General features: G+C 37.6%; 1 protein-coding gene across 1 annotated transcript; it reads right to left on the bottom strand.

Annotated features, from left to right (window-relative positions):
- Positions 1-3,123: 3,123 nt before the first annotated feature.
- NECAP1 (NECAP endocytosis associated 1) lies at positions 3,124-14,485 on the bottom strand. The gene is made up of 8 exons (XM_058558866.1): positions 14,376-14,485; positions 9,426-9,526; positions 9,161-9,265; positions 8,383-8,464; positions 7,442-7,550; positions 7,156-7,339; positions 5,493-5,595; positions 3,124-4,841 (listed from the first exon to the last, which is right to left on the bottom strand). The coding sequence occupies exons 1-8, from the start codon at positions 14,468-14,470 to the stop codon at positions 4,793-4,795; spliced, it is 828 nt and encodes a 275-aa protein (XP_058414849.1). The 5' UTR covers positions 14,471-14,485; the 3' UTR covers positions 3,124-4,792.
- Between the last annotated feature and the right edge of the window lie 6,592 nt (positions 14,486-21,077).

Below are 21,077 nucleotides of genomic sequence, written 5' to 3'. Positions count from 1 at the left end.
CAAGAAAAAGAAAGGGATACAAATTGGAAAAGAAGAAGTAAAGCTGTCACTATTTGCAGATGACATGATTTTATATAGAAAACCCTAAAGAATCCAATAAAAAACTATTAGAAATAACAAATGAATACAGTAAAGTTGCAGGGTACAAAACAACATAGAAAAATCAGTTGCATTTCTATACACTAACAACAAAACAGAAAGAGAAATCAAGAATACAATCCTATTTACAATTGCAGCAAAAAGAATAAAATATCTAGGAATAAATTTAACCAAAGAGGTGAAAGACCTGTACACTGAAAACTATAAAACATTGTTGAAAAAATCGAAGAAGGCACAAAGAAATGGAAAGATAGTCCGAACTCATGGATTGGAAGAATTAACATAGTTAAAACATCCATACTTCTAAAGCAATCTATACATTTCAATGCAATCCCTATCAAAGTTCCAACTACATTTTTCATGGAAACAGAACACAGAATCCTAAAATATATATGGAACAACAAAAGACCCCAAACAGCCAAAGCAATCCTGAGTTAAAAAAACAAAGCTGGAAGTATCACACTCCCGGATTTCAAAATATACTACAAAGCTATAATAATCAAAACAGCACAGTACTGGCACAAAAACACACAGAGCTATGGAACAGAATTCAGAGCCCAGAAATAAACCCACACATCTATGGATAGCTAATGTTTGACAAAAGAGCTGAGAACATACAATGGAGAAAGGAAAGTCTCTTCAATAAATGGTGCTGGGAAAACTGGAGAGCGACATGCAAAAGAATGAAAGTAGACCATCATCTTACACCATACACAAAAATTAACTCAAAATGGATTCAAGACTTGAATGTAAGACCTGAAACCATAAAACTCCTAGAAGAAAACATAGGTGGTATGCTCTTAGACATGGTCTTAGCAGTATCTTCTCGAATATCATGTTTCCCCAGGCAAGGGAAATATCCAAAATATACAAAGAACTCATAAAACTCAACAACAAAAAACAAACAACCCAATTAAAAAATGGACAAAGGATCCAAACACACATTTTTCCAAAGAAGATATACAGATGGCCAAGAGGCCATGAAAAGATGAAACATGAAAAGATGTTCAACATCACTAATAATTAGGGAAATGCAATTCAAAACTAAAACGAGATGTCACCTCATGCCCATCAGAATGGTTATTATTAAAAAGATAAGAAATAATAAGTGTTGGAGAGGACGTGGAGAAAAGAGAACACTCATACACTGCTGGTGGGAACATAAACTGGTGCAGCCACTAAGGAAAGCAGTATGGAGATTCCTCAAAAAATTGAAAATAGAACTACTGTGTGATTCAGCTATTCTACTTCTGGGTATTTATCCAAAGAACACAAAAACACTAATTCAAAGATATTTGCACCCCTATGTTCATTGCAGCATTATTCACAACAGCCAAGACTTGTGAACAACCTAAGTGCCCATCAACAGATGGATGGATAAATAAGATGTGTATATACATGCAATGGAACACTACTCAGCCACAAAAAAAGATGAAATCTTGGCATTTGTGACAACATGGATGGACCCTGAGGGTAAAATGCTAAGCGAAATAAGTCAGATGGAGAAAGCCAAATACCACGATTTCACTCATATGTAGAATATAAAACAAAACAACAAACAAATACATAGATACAGAGATTAGAATGGTGGTTACCAGGAGGGAGAGGGGAGGCAGGAGGGTGAAAGGAGTAAGAGGGCACATGTGTACAGTGATGGATAATTAGACTTTGGGTGGTGAACACGATGTAGTCTACACAGAAATCAAAATATAATGATGTACACCTGAAATTATATAATATTATAAACCAATTTTACCTCAATAAATGAATAGAACAAGTATTTAATGAGCCTCTACTACCTATAAAGGTATACGGGAAGTAGTGAGTAGATAAAAATGAAGACATGGTCCTCATATTCAAAGAGCTTAAAAACTAATAAGAAAGAGAGTTTCAACAGCAACCCAAACAAAACAAGGGAGATCATCCTTCAGACTGAGTGAATAGGTAACATTTCATGAAGTAGTATTTGAGCTAGCTTTATAGGATGGGAAGGATTTCAATAGAAGGGAAGGTATTCTAGGCAGAAGGAATTTTAGCAAGCATTCAATGCTCATGGTGCTGATGGCATTTGAAGAATAACTAGTACCCTGGTTTGCTGGAGCACATCATGAGTGAAAGGGAAAACTGAGTGTTGAGGATTAAACGTTTACTTTGGACTTTATTCTGTAAGCAAAGGAAAATCATTAAAGGTAATGAATAGGGGAGGAAAGGGCATGAGCAGGGCTTGGTTTTAGAAATATTATTCTGGTGGCAACACATAAACTGAATTGGAGCTACGAAAGCTAGATGCAAGCCGACCACCTAGAAGGTTATCAGAATGGAAAAAGTGAGGAGTAATAAAGCTTCCCATTCAACTGTGAATGCTGATCAATGTATAACTGAGGGGCTGAGCTAAAAAATGATTGTCCACATTCTTCCTCAAACAAAACTTAATGGTTTAAGATACATTTCGATAGCGCCTCACCACCTCAGTAATGTTAAGAAAGGCCACAGCTGGGGAAGAAATCTACACCCTGCCTAGGAGGGCAAACAGGGGAGGCACATCAGAATCTCTGCAGAGAGCAATACGTGTTACTTTAAAAAAAAAAAACAAAAAAGCAAGCTCCCACATCATTCTGATTTATCTCCTGATGACGATCACTGAAAGAGAACTCCAAGATCTTTCTGGTTTCCAAAGTCTGTGACTCTGACTTCAGTTCTCTCTCTCATACTGATTCCCTTCATTTATACTGATTATAGATCTGGGATGTGCGAGGTGGCCTAGATCATGAAGATAATTTGAAGCAAATGAAATTAACTGCATCAGCAAATAAATAATGAATATCAATGATCTCTATAAGGAGTGCTCTGTGGGTTTAGAACCATGAGCACAGAGGTCTAGCTTCAAATTCTTAAAAGCTCTATTTCTTGAAAAAGAGTGATAGATATAAAATGTCCTTTTATTACCTACTGGCCCATTTATATTAGGTCAATTAAATTTAAAAAGTAATGAAATAGGCAAATTAAAAGATAAAAGAGACACTACCTTTTTCCATATTTTTAATTACCATTATTGCACCAATACACCATACGCTTTATATACATATATCTTAAACTTCCATTTTCAATTTTTCAGCAATTCAAATACATAATATATTATCATCTTGAGAATACAAAGAACACAACATGGAGGAAGATTGAGAAAATAGGTTCCCAGTAATTAGTCACTAGTGATTCCATAGACTTTCCTTTTAGTGTTTTCTATTGGAATTTTAAAATGTCCTGCCATGGCTCTGTAAGAATAGAGCTGCACAGAACAAGAGGCAATGAAAAAAAATGGACCCAAAGTTAAAAAGAGTCAAGAAGGAAATCCAGGAGAGAGAACATATTCTGAAACGAAATACAAGGATTTCCTTCAGCCAGAGTGTACACAACCAAATAGGTGCTAAGGGAAGAAACGATATCCACCCATTTCACCCTCAAAATTGCCCATTTAACAAACAAAATAGATAGTGCCCATTCATCTAAGAAAGGGAGCTCTTCACAGTATTGTAAAAGGAATGGTGGGGCAAAAGGAAACGTGGTGGGAGAACAAGTTGCTTTTGAGATACCCTGGGTGATGGGTATCAAAGCCGTCACTTGGGCAAAACCTATCACAGCTAAAGCTGTGACTCTCTAGCTTCCTTCATAAATGACAACACATGTAATAGCAGCTTTCTACTGAAGAGCTAGATGGATTGAAAAATATGTTTACAGAAAGGGGCCAGATACCCAGGCAGCAAGGCAATATGGGTACTGAACAAGAGTTAAATGCTTTCAACCTCTCTGCTCTACAAATCAGGTTAAAAACTCTAAATCCTTCAACTTTAGGTCAAATAATGGGGCAAATACAAAGTAATGCCATGCTTCAAACACAGCAACTAGATGAAGCTGCAAGAAAGTAAACGCTTCTCTAGAATATAACTTGGAAAACACAGCCCCTTGAACCTTCTTCATCCAAGAGACACTCATTGATCAAAGATGTTGTACTATTCAACAAACAAAAGAATAGTGGAGGTGCCACCAACACAACTCTCTTATCATAGGAAGAGACATGTAAACACGAGGCTGCTGGAGCTACACCCAGCACTGGATGTTCACACAAAAGGATAAGACTGAAGGAAGATATGTAGCAGAGACCCAGGAAACAGGTCTTTCTTCATACCTATCCCTATCAAAATTCTGAATTTGTAAACGCTAAGGTCACTCTGTCCATTTTTAGAGTCTTGGGTTAATGGAAAAAGAAGTTCCAAGGTTTTTATCTCCCCTGAAATTGCTAAATAGGGCTTCACAAAGAGGCACACAAGGGTCATGAGATGATTCTGAAATAAGTTAAAGAATTTAAAAGCTTGAAAAAAATTTTAGAGATCATTTCCTCCTCAAAGAGACCCTGGCCTTTTGAGCCCTGCACAGTCAGCCACAAGTATGATAAGACCCACTATTCCTCTGCCTTGACAGTGAACAGGAGATAAGAAATTCTTTCTTGGCTGTACAGCATGTAACAACATAGGGGAGTGACATAAACCAGCTTGAACGCAATGGAGAAACTATGAAAAAGATTGTCCAGTAATTGTGGTTCTGGGGAGGGAAGGGGTTCCCAACTTCCCTCACAGATTGGTGCCCTCAAGGTCATTTTTATTCTTCAAGTCTGTCCTTAATGTCCTGTCAATGCTATTCAGAACTGGACCCAGTTGGATGGCTGTGGTGCCTGGTTTGGAACAGAGCTGCAAGACAGGAGAACGGAGAGAAAGTCAACAGCATAATATTAGGATAGCTACTCCCTTCTTTACTGAATAGTTTCCAAGAAATCACTGCCCAGAATTTCTGAAACTACACTTCACAGCAATTCTACTTAGCAAGGCCTGAAATATTGCACTCAAACTTCATCCTATGGCTTTCTTATCCCACCATCCCCAGCACTCCTATACTTCCTTACCTAGAATTCCTGCCAAAGACTATGTGACCTGCAAATGCCCTGTTTTCCCAGATCAAAGATCTCCTTTGACTGTACATATCATCTATACAGGCATACCTTGGAGATATTGCAGGTTCAGTTCCAGACCACTGCAATAAAGCAAATATCGCAATAAAGCAAGTCACAGGAATTGTTTCGTTTCCCAAATAAAAATTATGTGTTTATTAAGTATGCAATAGCATTATGTCTAAAAAAAACAATGTACATATCTTAATCTAAAAATACTTTATTGTTAAAAAATGTTAACCATCATCTGAGCCTTCATCAAGTCATAATCTTTTTGCTGGTGGAGGGTCTTGTAAAAAATGCAGTATCTGTGAAGCGCAATAAAGTGAAGCACAATAACAGGAGGTGTGCCTGTAGTCTGAGTGAGAATATGCTGGTTTCACTATGCTCATACCTAGATGCAGTGCTAAAGTCTCCCCACAAGTCACTGCTTGCAGAAACTGGAGCTGGTGCTGGCGTCGTGACAGGAGCAGGAGAATCCAAATCTAAAAGGATATCTGAATATAAGGTATGAGAAGAAAAAAGAAAAGGGGAAACATAAGCAAAATCTTAGAAATGAAAACTTATGTTCACACAAAAATCTATACACAAATGTTCACAGCAGCTTTATTTGTAATAGCCAAAAACTGGAAACAACTCAGAAGTCTTTCCATGGGTACATCCATACCATGGAATACTACTCAACAATAAATAGAAACAAACTACTGATATACACAACAACTTAAATGAATCTCAGGGAATTATGCTGAGTAAAAAAAGTCAATCCCAAAAGGTTATATACTATATGATTCCATTTATATAACATTCCTGAAGTGACAAAATAAAAGAGATGGAGAACAGATTAGTGATTGCCAAGAGTTAGGGACCCAGAGGGGTGAAGTAGTGGGGGGGACGGGAAGAGGCTGGGGTGGGGAGGGAGCTGTGATTATAAAAGGGTGGCACGAGAGATCCTTGTAGTGATGGAACTGTTCTGTATCCTGATCATGGTGGCAGATCCAGGAATCTACACACAAGAAACTGCACTGAACTAAATACACATATACACACAAATGAGAATATGTAAACCTGGTAAGATCGGTAGATGGTATCCATGTCCATTTGCTGGTTGTGATATTTGACTATAGTTTTGCAAAATGTTACCATTGAGGGAAACTGGACAAAGGGTACATGGGATTTCTTTGTATTATTTTTTACAACTGCATGTGAATCTATAACTATCTCAAAATAAAAAATAAATGTTAGATATTATCTCCAGTGGCTTCTGGCGACATTTACCAAAAGAAGCAGGCTTTAACCATTTTTACCTCAAAAATTCCAGAAAGTTTACTCTTAGCAATCAATTATACGAATGATCTACATCATCCAATGCACTAAGTTAAAACTCCCAGATTCCAATATCTGGTACTCTGATCTTAGGAAAGTTCCTTTCCAAGTTCTAATGTTCTCATTATTTCCATTAAATGGAAATAACTATTATCTATTCTTTTTCCCACCAGATAGTACGGAAGAACAAAAATACATTCACAAATGAGATGTTGTCTCATTTTCTCCCAATCACCCTTGTGAAGAAATGGAAAGGATTAGGAAATAACATTTACTGAATGGCTACTATTTTCCAAGTACTGTCCTTCGTGGCATAGCATCATTTAACCTTCACAATCCTGGGGTATTTTTACATCTCTATTTTGCAGATAAGGATATTGAAACTCAAAGAACTTACATAATGTTACCAAGCACATTCAGATACAATGTAACAGAGCCATGACTGAAATCTTGGTCCATCTGACTCTCAGGCATTCTAGCATCTAACCAAGGTACAATGAAGGAAATAGTCTTTTTTAACATCCACCCATCTTCTGCCAAAGAACCTACCAGATACCATGACTCTTGGTTCACTAGAAGAGCTTTGATCCTTGCTAGAGGCTGCCAGAATCACCTTGTCAGTACCAAGTCCCATTTAATAGCAAAAATATCAGGAGTCTCCTTGGCAAATAGGTGTTACCCAATTAAAACCTAAGATATGATTTCTCAAAGTTAAAAGTACTAGAGAGATTTACCTGCATCACTACCTCCATGGTTAGATTTTGGAATGGGTGGTGGAGTGACATGATTGCTGATGGCAACTGAGGAGGACGGTGGGGGAATAGTGATTTTGCCTCCAGGTGGAGGTGGGAGTAAGCTTAGGCCCCCAGCCCCTGCAGTCTTGGGCTTAGAAGCAGCTCCCTTCTTGGTTGTAATGTTCTACAAAAGAAAAAAGAGAGAGTGAGAGAAAAAGAGAAGTCACAGGCTTATGGAAATACAGGGTGGGTGGAGGATGGGGCGGGGGAAGAAAACCATACTCACCCCAATACTCAACGTGATGGTCTGTCCTTCCTTGAAGCCGAGATCCAACTTGGGACGAGTATCCATTTCCTGAGATTCTTTGGAAATCTCAGATTCCTGCTTTACCCACCTTCAGTAAAAAAGTAAGTTATCTTAATTTGAGATTCCCTGAAAGCAGAATCTGACACACATATTTGAGTATAGCTAATTTATGTGAAACAGAATTCCAGAAAGCAGAGTGAGGGAACATGAAGAGTGAGAAAGAAAAGGAAGAAAAGCCAAGAAAGAGGGCAACTGGGGTTCAATACCACTGAGGAACCACACAGAATGTGTTTTAAACTTGTCCCTCCAAAAAGGGCATTTAGCTACCAACTTTCATCCCCCATGGTTGAGGGCTGCCCCTGAGGGGGGTGTTAGCTCCTCAGTCCTTTAAGGCTGCACCCCTGTGCTGAGTGGCCTTCCATAATTTTTACAGTCCTGAGGCAAAAAAGCAGAGGTATGTCTGCCCTTGAGGTAGGAAGCTGACAGTGTGCATGATCCTGTCCACCACAGCTGCGCCAAAATCAGATGGGCTGAAGAAATGTGGCAGTAAGCACAAAATATGTCAGCTACATGAAGTAACAAAATTGGCACAAAACTCCCCACATACTTCACATACCATCCTGCTGTTACTATATGCCTCCCTCAGCCACCTAAAAGGACGAATTCCCCAGAGGCATAAACAAAAGCATCATCTCAAACCACTGCACAAGGGATCTAAAACATATGCCAGGGTACAAGGAAAGGACAGAATAGATACAAAGATAATGTAAGGCAACAGAATGAATGGGAAGATTTATATTGATAGTAAACTAGTTTACCAAATAAAGAAAACAGGAGGTAAAAGAGAGAGTGCCCACTCAACTGAGAAGCAGCACTCCCAAAACCATGTAACCTGGTAACTAAGAACAAGCTTCACTCACTTGAAGTGATCTTGCAAGGAGACATTGAAGTCAAAGGCATCACCCCGATCTGTGAAGCCAATGCCAATGAAAGCACTACGCCCTGCGAAAAAGATAAGAATACTCAGAATAGGAAGTATCCTTTAGGAAAAATTCTACCCAATGAAAACCCAACAGGTACCCTAACTAGGTAGTGAACCATTTTCTCACAGACAAGGGGTCCGCAAACTACATACAGTTGGCCCATACGTGGGCCTAATGCTGCCATAGCTTGTTTTTGTAAATACAATTTTACTAGAACACAACCACACCAATTTGTTTACATATTATCTATGGCTGCTTTCACACTACAATAGCAGAAGTGAGTAGTTGCAATAGAGACCACTTGGCCTGCAAAACCTGAAATATTTACTATCTGTGTCTCTACAGAAAAAGTTTGCCAACCTCCGATACAGACTATGGAGAAAAGCTAGAGAATGACTGCCCTAGACATAGATGATTTAAGACAGTCCCACCAAAACCACCACAAACAATGAATAGGCAATATGTGTTAATTCTTTTGTTAGATATGCATTTTGATTTATTTATGTCTACCTATTAATCACCATGTCTTGAACTTGTGTTCGTATCTATTATAACTAACATGTTAATCCTTCTCCTTTAGCAACTATATTAACTTTTGTAAAAGGGGAGGAAAAATTTAGTAAACTAAAGTAAGATAAAGGCAACTGGGACACACTTTCATTGAAGTGCATTACCTATTTCCCTATTCTCATCCTCAAAATCCCAGATCCCTTACCAGTACCATCCTGAATCCGGATTACAAAGTAGCGGCTGGAATCTGTCACTGTCTCCACAGCAATACCAGGATATTGTTCTACTGGTGCCTGAGCAAAGAGCTCCCCTGACAAGTAAAAAAAGACTTTTTGAGCAAAGGAAGCAAAAATCTAAAACTCTAATTAACAAATATTTCCATTCCAGTCACTTTAAGTACTTGAAGGTACTTAAAAAAGCACATCAAACCAATATACTTAATATGTTAGAGCGTCATGAGCACAGATTACCTGAAACTTTATCCTCGAGTTTGATATAAGCAATTTTCCCTTTTGAAGTGATTCGGAGACGACCAGTCCAATCAGGCTGATCTAATTTCCAGTCAGATGCCCTAGGATAGGAAAACGGGAAGCCTCAGGCCTCGAGTCCATGTCTTTAATATACTAAAAACCTACGCAAAATCATTTGCCATATTTCTATTTCCCTGTCCTGGATTGCTTATTCTTTCTACCTGTTAAATAATCAACAAGAATAACTCATGATCCCTTCAATATGGATGCCTCATGCTACACACAGTCCAAAGCAAACAGAAGACAATGTTACTACTTCAGGATTTTAGAGTCTAATAAGCATCAATAAAGACATGTAAAAGTACAAACAAAAGCAGTAAAAAAAATTTCTCATAATGATACTATTTCCATACTATAGATAATATTTTATATAATAGTGTTTCACTGATCAGGTAACAATAAATCTATTAAATGAAATATACTGGGTAAATGAAATATACTGGGTAACAGAAGCCTTTCCAAATCCCTAAACATATTATTATCTTTCATTGAATTCAACCAATATTTACAGAGTGTGTATGAAGTCACAGGCACTACTCTAGGTGCTTGGGATACAACAGCGAACAAAATAAAGACTCCTGCCTTCATGAGGCTTACATTCTAAAAGAAGATAGACAATAAAAAAGAAACAATAAATAACTAAAATAACTACTATCTCAGAAGGTGATTAAGTGCTAAGGTTAAAAGAAAAGGCAGAAGCAGAAAAGGGAGACTGGGGAGGCAGCAGGACAGTGAACAGGCTGCAGCATTCAAGAGGGTGGTCCCCTTATTAAGGAGGTAAAATAACAGCAAAAATGTCAAGGAAGTGAGAGAGTTATCCATGCAGATGTCTGAGGGAAAAGCATTCCAGGCCTAGGGAACAGCCAGCAAAAAGGTGCTAAGGTAGGCAAATGCCTGGCATGTTTGCCCTCAAGAAAGGAAGCCACTAGGAAGAATAACGGAAGAGATAAGGTGGGAGAGGTAACAGAAGGTCAGATCACGTAGGGCCTTGTAGGCCATTGTAAGAATTTTGGCTTTTACTCTGAGTGAAAGAGAAGCCATTACAGGTTTTAAGCAGAGATGTGACATGATCTCCCTTTCATTTTAAAAGGATTATTTTGTCTGCTGTGTGTAGAAGAGATGTAGGGATATGAGCGCTGAAGCAGGGGGATTAGCTAAGAGACTACGGCAGTAATCTAGAAGAGTCATGATGACGACTAGGAAGAGATAGTAGCAGAAGTGGCTAGATTCTGATATTTAAAGTGAAGGCAGCAGGATTATCTAATGGACTGGATGTGAGGTGGAAGAGAAAGAAAGAAGTCAAGGATGACTTCAAGGTTTCTAGCCTGAGCAAAGGAGTCGCCAATAATTGAGATGAGGAAGGCTACAAGTAGAGAATGTCTGGGAAGAAAGATCATGAGTTCAGTTTTGGATATGCTGAGTTTGAGATGTCTAGCAGATTTTCAAGAGAAGATATAGAGTAGATAGTTGAATATATGAGTCTAGGGGTCAGGAAAGACATGTGGGCTTGAGATACAAATGTCCATGGAAGCATTAAAATACACTGAGTATTTATAATCTGTATTATAAATGAATTTGAATGAAATCTAAGACATTATTTAAATATGACCAATTTTACAAAACATCACATTTGTGATTTTGTCTTGCCAGGAGTGTGGAAAACGGAGTGCAAAGTAAAAGTTATTAACAACTTATCCTTTAGGAACCTCACAACTAATTTTGCAGATTAGAAAGGTAGCAATAAAGTTTATCTGAACAAGAATGAATTTAACAAGAGGGTAAGCAAAAGGTGGAAAGGAAGAAAGTGAAAATTAAAATCAGCACAGATTTTGAACAGCATTTGTAAGATAAATCCTTGTCATGCCCTTTCTTGATGCCATGCCCTTAAAGACTCTCAAATACCTGAATGTGATCCAGATTAAAGCGTCTAGAGGTCCCCTGCCTATTAAATTTTTTAAAATGAGTCATTACTTATTCTACCATACCATCAAGAGCTAGACATAGCATAAACGGTCATTGAAAATATTAACAACAAGCCTAAGAGGTGTGTTTCTTTGGACAGGTTCCTTATCTTATTATCATGTGTGTCTAGTGGCCAATATTGAACAAATTCACAGTAAGTGAATGGATATTCATGGGCCATCAGCCTTAGTTCCTCTCCCACTCCCAAAACTTAGCCTAAAGAACTCGTGGTTTTGCTGATCTTCTGACAATAGTCTAAACTGACCTCATAAATTTTCATTTACCTTAGCAATAAATCCTTACAGCAGCTATATGGAATAGACATGAAAAGCCTATCACCTCTCTCTCTCTAAATGAAGGAAAGGACAATGATATGGTAACTAATAACGCCTAACTTCAATGTCCAGCATTCTTTTCATCACATTAAAACACACTATACAGTTTAATATTAATTTAGCTGGGGAGGAGGGTAGTGATGAATAAAAAAAACAGTTTTATAGGTCGGGAAACCATTTTCTCATCATATTTAATTTTCTCATCAACCTAAATTTTCCTTCCATAAGTCTGGTCAGTGAAAGTCTACGAAGAAACAGCTTGCACTAGGTGAATCACAGTCATTTATTCCCTCTGATCTTACTAGCCACTCAAAGAAAGGATTTCTCCTGCTTCCTAAAAAGCCCAGTTTTTCCTTAAATGGCAGCCTAGAGAATAAATCATGCTCATAATGTAAAATGGGTTCTGGTAAATAACAAGAAAGATTATTCAGACAAAAAGACAGAAAAGGAATATTTATCAAGCATCTATTATGTGCCAGGCATTATGCCCATTCTTGTGAAAATTAAGTGAAGGGATCTTGCAAGGTAAGTAGTAGTATACCCATTTTTATAGATGAGGAAACCTAAAGTTCAAAAGAGTTAAGTGACTTGCTAAAGGTAACCCAGCAAATAAATGAAAAGCACAATTCAAACTTAGTTCTGTTCTCTTCACTCATACCAAGAGAAGAGTGGTTGATGATAAAATGCCTCTTGGAGAATAAGAAATGTCAATAATAAGCATAGAAAACAGAAGGATAATGAGAAAAAGAATAAAAGAGGAAAATTAAGAAATTGCTTTGATGGCTCAGTGCAGTTAACTGACATAAGAATAAAAGCTGTGGATAAACTAGGAAGCGAAGGGAGAGAATGCAGATGGGTGAGAGAAGGAAGGTCTTTAAAAAAGTTTAAAGTAGAAGAAAAAGAATAGAATCCCACTTCAATGTATATCATATCCTTTAGGAAGTCTTAACTCCTAAAGTTGAAAGTCATGAGCTATTTTACCTTATTTAACAGTTTAATCAATGCTGATTTATGCGGTTAAGTGTAATCTACTTATTTCTTCTTTGAGTCAACATTTACAGAGTGCCCACTATGTGCCAGTCACTGTGCTAGACTCTGGGAATATAAAGTTAAAAAAGAGCTCAAGTTGTTCATAGTCCAGTCTGGAGAAACAGGAGACCAAACAATCAATTACAACACAGAAGGAGAGCACTGTGATAGAGACAAGCATAGGTGCTACGAAAGCACACAGAGAGCACACCTAAGCCAGACTGGAAGGGTCAAGGAGGGCTTCCCAAAAAAGGTGATGTCTCAGATGAGTCACACACATTACTACCTGTCACTACCATCAAAAACCGTGCAGATTCCCATTCATGGTCAATTTGGGGTCTGACTGAAAGCTTGAAATTAGGACTATCTCTTTGCCAAAAGGCACAACCCACAGGGTCTAGTGCACAGGTCAGCAAGCACCAAGATACTGATTCATGATGAATGAAACTGCAGTAAGGAGGCAAAATCACCGGCATAGGGAGAGGATAACTTTTCAGCCAAGGTAATAACAAATGCCAAGAGGAAAATTATGATGGTGATGTGGGTCAGAGAGAGGAATAAGCACAGTATCATATATTTATATATTGCTTTACTGTTTCCTAAATTCTTTCACATTTATTATATGATTTCATTTAACCCTCCAAAAATAGAGCAGATTTTATTATCACTAACTTTTTTTTTCTATTTTACAGATGAGAACACTGAGGCTTGGAGAGGTTAAGAGATGTGTCCCAAATCATACAGCTGTTAAGTTGCCAGGGCACATACTCATATTTTTCAACATGTAACCCAGTGAGTTACATGTTAACTCTTTCGACTACATGACTTCATCACCTCCTACAGCATTCTCAGATTCTCACAGTCATTACATTACAACCTGGTTTGGTAGCCCTACAGAGAAAATGCTGCATTAACTCTGTAGGGAAAAGCTATAGGGGAGGTCAAGAGAGGAGAAGGACAGAAGGAAGATAGAAAATACTATATAATCAACAAGAAAATATATAACAGACACAGACTGGACAACCATTGGAAAACTTATGATCACAATCTTTGCCCACTGGCAAAAGAGCTGAAGAGAAAACCAAATGGATGATATTTGGTGGCAAGGCTGAAAACAGCACAAAAGATAAATTAGCTCATCCATAGAGTGGCCAACAACACAAGGATTACCCACAAATGTGCACGGAGTATTAGAAATGTGGAGGGGGGGGATGAGGGTGACAATCTGAAGGACGCAAGGAAGAGCAAAAGAAAGGTGACTGGCGATGGAGCAGGCACGACAGGATGTGTACAATGGGGAGCAGATGGATAACGCAGAGGGGTCCGGGGGAGGAAGTGGGGGAGGATGCAGGATGGTAATTTTTTTAAAGCAGCGGAAACAAGGCTAATGGCAGTTCAGAGTGGAGGAAGAGCAGGAGAGCAGGGCGATAACAAGCCAGGTGGGGAGGCTAGCAAGGTGACAACCCAGAAGTGACAGCGGCAGGGACGGGCAGCGTGCTACCTGAGGAAGAAACTGTCATCCCCCACCAGGTACGCGTGCGCTGCAGTGCCTCGGGCTCAGTACCTGTAACCGCGGTTGGAGGCCCGGGGCGGAATCCGGTAGACGCTGACGTCGGGCTTCACACACAGGACCGACTCGTACTCCAACTCGGCCGCCATCTTGGCTCTGCTCTCCGCGCCACCGGGGGCGGGACGTAGGAACGGCGCCGGACACAGGAGTGGGGAGTTGCGATGCGCGGCAACTTCCGCTTACGCTACTTCCGTGTGAGTTTAGCTTGATTCCAGAGGTTAACCTCGGATGGCGCGGATTGCGGAAGCCATGTTGAAACCTGGAAACATGAGGCTGCTCGGGTCGCCATCTTGGGTAATGGCAAAGATGCCCTCCAAGTGCTTGCTTCACGTTATGGAAATCTACATCCCCAGTGGTGATGAGGGTGTGCGCCATCTTGCTCCCGGCAGGTGCCCGTCGTTCTCTCGGAGGACCAGGACAAGGATCATTTGGTGCATTTGTTTCTTCTAGGAGTCACTTCTTAACCGTACTTTCCACGCAGAAAAGGGGTATCTGCCCGTCGGTAATCTCAAACTTGGTACCTACAGGAAATGTATGATCCAGTAGTAGACATGGTGGATTTTAACCCTCCAGAGTCTAAATCTTAATAATACCCAGCCTGAGTTAATTGCCTAACAGCACCCTTTTATCTCGGATTTTTGACAGTGGCACCTGTTGAAGTAGTCTGTCGCACTTTCAGCGTTTATTCTAGTTATGTTTTTGGAAACTTTGACCCTGTTAAACTGTTAAGTGGGATCGACTCAATTCCTGACAAATTCCGGAAACATAATGAACTATTTAATGACTGCTGTTTGTTCCCAGTCCCATTATTATGATAAATCTTACTGAACTCTCTCCATAAATATGTTCCTTGTACACTCAAGTATAAACTTGTCACACTTAAACTATCATTTAAAAATGATTTAATTAGTACAGTTAGCAAAGGCAAAACTGAGATACGAACTCAAGTCTGTCTGACTACAATAGCAGTGGTTTTCATAACTTCATTATATTGACTGGTTGAAAACCTGTCTCTCATTTTCTTTACATTTGTGTAGCAAAGTCATGTCTTAAAATTCAAGAAGAAGTATAATATCCATCCTTGGCAAGGAGGAGCTACTCTCATACACTGTTGGCAGGAATGTAAATTAGCATTTTCTTTTTTGTGTGTGAGGAAGATTAGCCCTGAGCTAACATCTGTTGCCAATCTTCCTCTCTTTGCTGAGGAAGATTGGCCCTGGGCTAACATCCCTGCCCATCTTTCTCTGCTTTATATGTGGGATGCCTGCCACAGCATGGCTTGATAAGCAGTGTGTGGGTCTGTGCCCAGGATCTGAACCTGTGAAACCCCTGCCCCGGAGGCAGAGGGCATGAACTTAACTACTATGCCTCTGGGCTGGCCCGTAAATTAGCATTTTTGAAGGAAAATTTAGTAGAACTGATCAAATATTGTACATGACCTTCAATTTAGCAAATACACTAGTATTTTAGAGAAATTCTTACATGCACAAAAGAAGTGTGTACAAAGATGTTTATCACAGCATTGTTTGTAATAGTGAAAAAATGGAAACAACATGAATGTCTACCAATAGAAAATGATTAATGGCATCTCCATTACTACCAGATGGCTTAATATATATAAATATATATATTAAGGCCATAGAAAGAGATCCAAGATTAAAAAAAAAACAGCAAATTTTCACTTAAAATTTCAGTAATCTTCAACTACTTATGGTTCCCTGAATTGTCTGTGTCCTTCATATCCTTCATACCTTTACATTCATTAAACATTGTTTGTGTTATACCTTTTCATTGTACCTAATGTGTTAACTATACTTCCACTATCTCCTGCTAAACCATAAGCTCCGTAAAGGCAAGAACTTTGCTTTTTCAGCAGTCAGCACAATACCCTTCACATAGTAGGCAATAACACTTGTTGAATAATACAAGATTTCTATTTAAGTCTAATCATTTAACTTAATTTGGCCATTTCCCAAAATTCCCCAATGTCAGGACTCTATATATACTTTGCAAAAAATTCAAAGAGTCTAAAATGAAAAGTAAAAGTCCACATCTCTACATTATTAACAAATTTATACCAACAAATTCAATAACTTAAATGGTCACTGATGTATACAATTTACCAAAATAATTCAAGAAGAGATAGAAAATTTGAATAGCCCTATATCTATTAAAGAAATTGAATTCATAACTGAAAATCTTCCCACAAAGGAAGCTCCAGGCCCAGATGGCTTCATTGTTGATAAAACATTTTAGGAAGAAATAATGTAAGTCCTATACAAACTCTCTTAAAAAACAGAAGAGAAAAAAAACACATCCCAACTAGTTTTTATGAGACAATCATTACCTTGATACCAAAACCAAAGATATTATAAGAAAACTATAGAAAAACATTTCCTCATGAGCAAAAGTTCTTAATAAAATAACAATAAGTTAAATCCAATAATGTGTAAAAAGGGTAATACACCATGACCAATTGAGATTTACCCCAGGAATTTAAGGTTAGTTTAACATTCAAAAATCAATAAATATAATACACCATATTAACAGTATAAAGAAAAAGCAATAATTATCCCAATAGAAGGAGAAAAAAGAATATGAAAAAAATCGGTACTCACTCATGATAAAAACTCTCAGCAAACTAGGAATAAAAGGGGAATTCCTCAATTTGATAAAGGACATCTATGAAGAACCTACAGCTAGCATCACGTTTAATGGTTAAAGATTGGATGCTTTTCTGCTAAGATCAAGAACAAGTAAAGAACAAGGGAAGTGTTACACTCTCACCACTTCTGTTAATTATCATCCTAGAAGTCCTGGCCAATACAATAGGGCAGGAAAAAGAAATAAAAAATATACAGATTGGAAAGGAAGAAAAATAACTGCCTTGATTTCTTTAAGTATGTAGAAAATCCTAAGGGATCTACAAAAAAACCCCACAGATCTGAGTTTACCAAAGTTGCAAGATACAAAGTCAGTATACTAAAATCAATTTCATTTCCATATGCTAGCAATAATCAGAAATTGAAATAAAAAACCATTTAAAACATTTACAATAGCATCAAAAACCATGACACACTTTGAGATAAATTTAACAGTGCTGAGAGAAATTAAAGTAGACCTTAATAAAAAGAGAGATATGCCATGTTTATATGTTGAAAATTTAATATTGTTAAAATGTCAGTTCTGTGAAATTGATCCATACATCCATGCAATCTCAATCAAAATCTGAGCAGCCTTTTTTGTAGAAATCAACAGCCTGATTTATAACTGCATATGGAAATACAAAGGCCCTAGAAGAACCAAAACAACTCTGAAAGTTAAGAACTTAGGTGGAGAATTTATACTAACATTTCAAGAATCAAGATACAAGAATCAAGACAGTGTCGTATTGGCATAAGGGTAAACATGTAGATCACGTAGATCAGTGTAACAGGATAGAGAATCCAGAATAGGCCTACATCTATATGGTCAAATGATTTTTGACAAAGATGCCAAAGTAATTCTATGGAGAAAAATAAACTTTTCAACAAATGGTGCTGGAACAACTGGAAAAAAAATGAATGTCAACCCACACCTCACACCATAAACAAAAATTAATTCAAATGAATCATAGACGTAAAAGCTAAAACTTCTAGGAAAAAAAGAAATCTGTACAAACTTAGGGTTGGCAACGATTTTTTAGATAAAACACAAAAACAACAAACTATAAAATATTTGATAAATTGAGCTTCATCAAAATTAAAAATCCCTAATCTTCAAAAGATACCATTACCACTAAGAAAATGAAAAGGCAAGTGACAGACTGAGAGAAAATATTCACGATACGTGTATATCTGACAAAGGACTTGTATTCAGAATATATCCACAATGAGATAACACTACACACCTAATAGAAGGGCTTAGAAAGAAAACTTCACAACAGCAAAGTGCTGGCAAGAATATGGAGCAACTTTCATATAGTGCAAGTGGGGAGTTAAAATGGTGCAACCATTTTGGAAAACAAAGTGTAGTATTTTCTTAAAAGTTAAACATACATTTATCATATGACCCAGCATTCCACTCCAAGGTATTTACCCAAGAGAAATTAAAACGCATGTTCACAAAAAGACGTATATGCTAATGTTCATAACAGCTTTGTTTACAATAGTCAAAAACCGAAAACATAGGGGCTGGCCCAGTGGTGTAGTGGTTAAGCTCACATGCGCCACTTTGGTGGCCTGGGGTTCATGGGTTCAGATCCCAGACACGAACCTATGCACTGCTTATCAAGCTATGCTGTGGCAAGCGTCCCACACATAAAGTAGAGAAAGATGGGCACAGATGTTAGCCAGGGCCAATCTTCCACAGCTAAAGAGGAGGATTGGCTCAGGGCTAATCTTCCTCACCAAAAAAAAAAAAACAAAAAACATGAAAACAACACAAACATCTATCAGTGGGTGGATGGATAAACAAATTGTGGTATATCCATATAATAGAATACTATCAAATTGATATTCAATAATAATAAAATAAATAGGATAGCAATATAGAGGACCAAACTACTAATACTCAGTGGTAGCAATAAAAAGATTTGAATTACTAATACCCACAATGACATGGGTAGATCTCAAAAACATTATACTGAATGGAAGAAGCCAGGCCCAAAAGAGTACAAACTGTACAACTCCACTTATACGAAATTCTGAAAAAAGACTAGTCTATCGTAACAGAAATTAGACAACTGGTTGCCTGGTACCAAGGGTGATGAAGGATTAAATAGGAAAAGGAACAAGGCTATTTGGGGTGGCGGGGTGTGATGTAAATGTCCTATATCTTGACTGTGGTGTTGGTTACACACAGTGTATATACTAGTCAACACTCAAGAAACTGTATACTTAAAATGCATGCATTTTTATTGTATATAAATTATAACTAAAAATATATTTAAAAAATTTTAAAGTCCACTTCCCTGCTCCTCAGGATCCATTCTCCTTTCATTCTCCATTGAATTAACTATTGTAAACAATTTTTTGTATATTCTTTCCTGGTATTTTCTATGCATTATGCATTTACAAGTATGTGTGTGAGTATATGAATTTACACAAATGGAATCATACTATACATACTGTCCACATTTTGCTTTTTACTTAATACATCAAGACACCTTTTTATGTCAGTACATATAGGCAGACCTCAAACTTGAATGTTTCATACATTTCATTGAAAGACTATCTATAGAATCTTTTCAAACTACCTATAAATTAAATTAATAAAATTTACTTTCAAAGAATCAGCCAATCTTTAGAAGGTAGTAGAAGTATAGGAACTTTGAATTAGGAGAGATCTTTAAACATTATTTAATAGTCTTTTCCAAGTCTTTTTTTTTTCACTGTGACCCACCATAAGAATACATTTTATATTAGAACCCAATGCACCCATATATAGTAGCATATATATAACTGAAACAAAGGTTTCCCAAAATGTTACCCTTGCTAAGCATGATGGCAGTTTATAGTTTTTATTGTGTTTTATTCTATTCTGTTCTTTTTTATGTTTCTCTCCACCCACAAAATAGATTTCAATACCCACTAGTACATCTTGACCCACAGTGAAAAACTAAAGAGGGATCTAACACTGCCCACCATTTCACAGGTTAAAAAAAAATAATGAAGGAGGACCAAGAGTATTTCTAATGATTAGATCATGTACTAAGATCGTTATGCACATTGTACTCTGTTTTCGGAGTCATCTTATAGACTCTCCACTTGCTGTACAATAAAGTCTAATCTCCTTAGCTAGATGATTCTTCATAATCTTGCCCCAACTTTTCCTTCCAGCCTGACCTACAGATATTTTTCTCACACCGTCTTCCTCGCTCTGCAACTTATGGAGCAACTTTCATATAGTGCAAGTGGGGAGTTAAAATGGTGCAACCATTTTGGAAAACAAAGTGTAGTATTTTCTTAAAAGTTAAACATACATTTATCATATGACCCAGCATTCCACTCCAAGGTATTTACCCAAGAGAAATTAAAACGCATGTTCACAAAAAGACGTATATGCTAATGTTCATAACAGCTTTGTTTGATATGGGAGTCCATAGAGAGGACTCCCAATGTCCTTTGTATGATATGGGAGCTTTGTATGATATGGGAGTCCATAGAGAGGACTCCCAATGTCCTCTCTAGCTTAACTGATCACATTACTGTAATTTTCCAAACACACCATCTTCATTCATACTGAGCATATTTGCTCAGGCTGAAATGCCCTTCCCATTCGTTCCTTGGTAAAATGCCTTCAGATATGATTTAAATATCAATTTCCCTGAGAATATTTCCTCAACTTCCCTAAATAGAACTAATAACTCTCTCCTCTATGCTCCCACAACATTTTTTATACTTCAGTTTTAGTTCTTATCACGTTGCATTCAACTGCTTACAGGTATGTCTATTTTCCAAGAGCAAGAAACACCTTTGTATTTTCCCAGCATCTATCACAGTTTCCAGAATATAATGAGAACTCTGTACATTTTTTTGTTGAATGAATGATCATTTCTGTCCATATTTACAGGGATAATTTGTTCTTTCCCAATTAAGAAAATTTTAAATGTCTTGGCTGGAATTCACCTCTGCCCACCACTAGGGGGAAGTAGAAACACAATTCAAAAGTTTTAGACTGGAAAATAGATTGTCCCAGAAATTAAGCAAATTTTCA

Source organism: Diceros bicornis, chromosome 17, assembly GCF_020826845.1.
Source record: "Diceros bicornis minor isolate mBicDic1 chromosome 17, mDicBic1.mat.cur, whole genome shotgun sequence".
NCBI classification, from domain to species: Eukaryota; Metazoa; Chordata; class Mammalia; order Perissodactyla; family Rhinocerotidae; genus Diceros; species Diceros bicornis.
The sequence above is the reverse complement of the archived record's forward strand: the minus strand, read 5'-3'. Positions and strand labels throughout refer to the sequence as shown.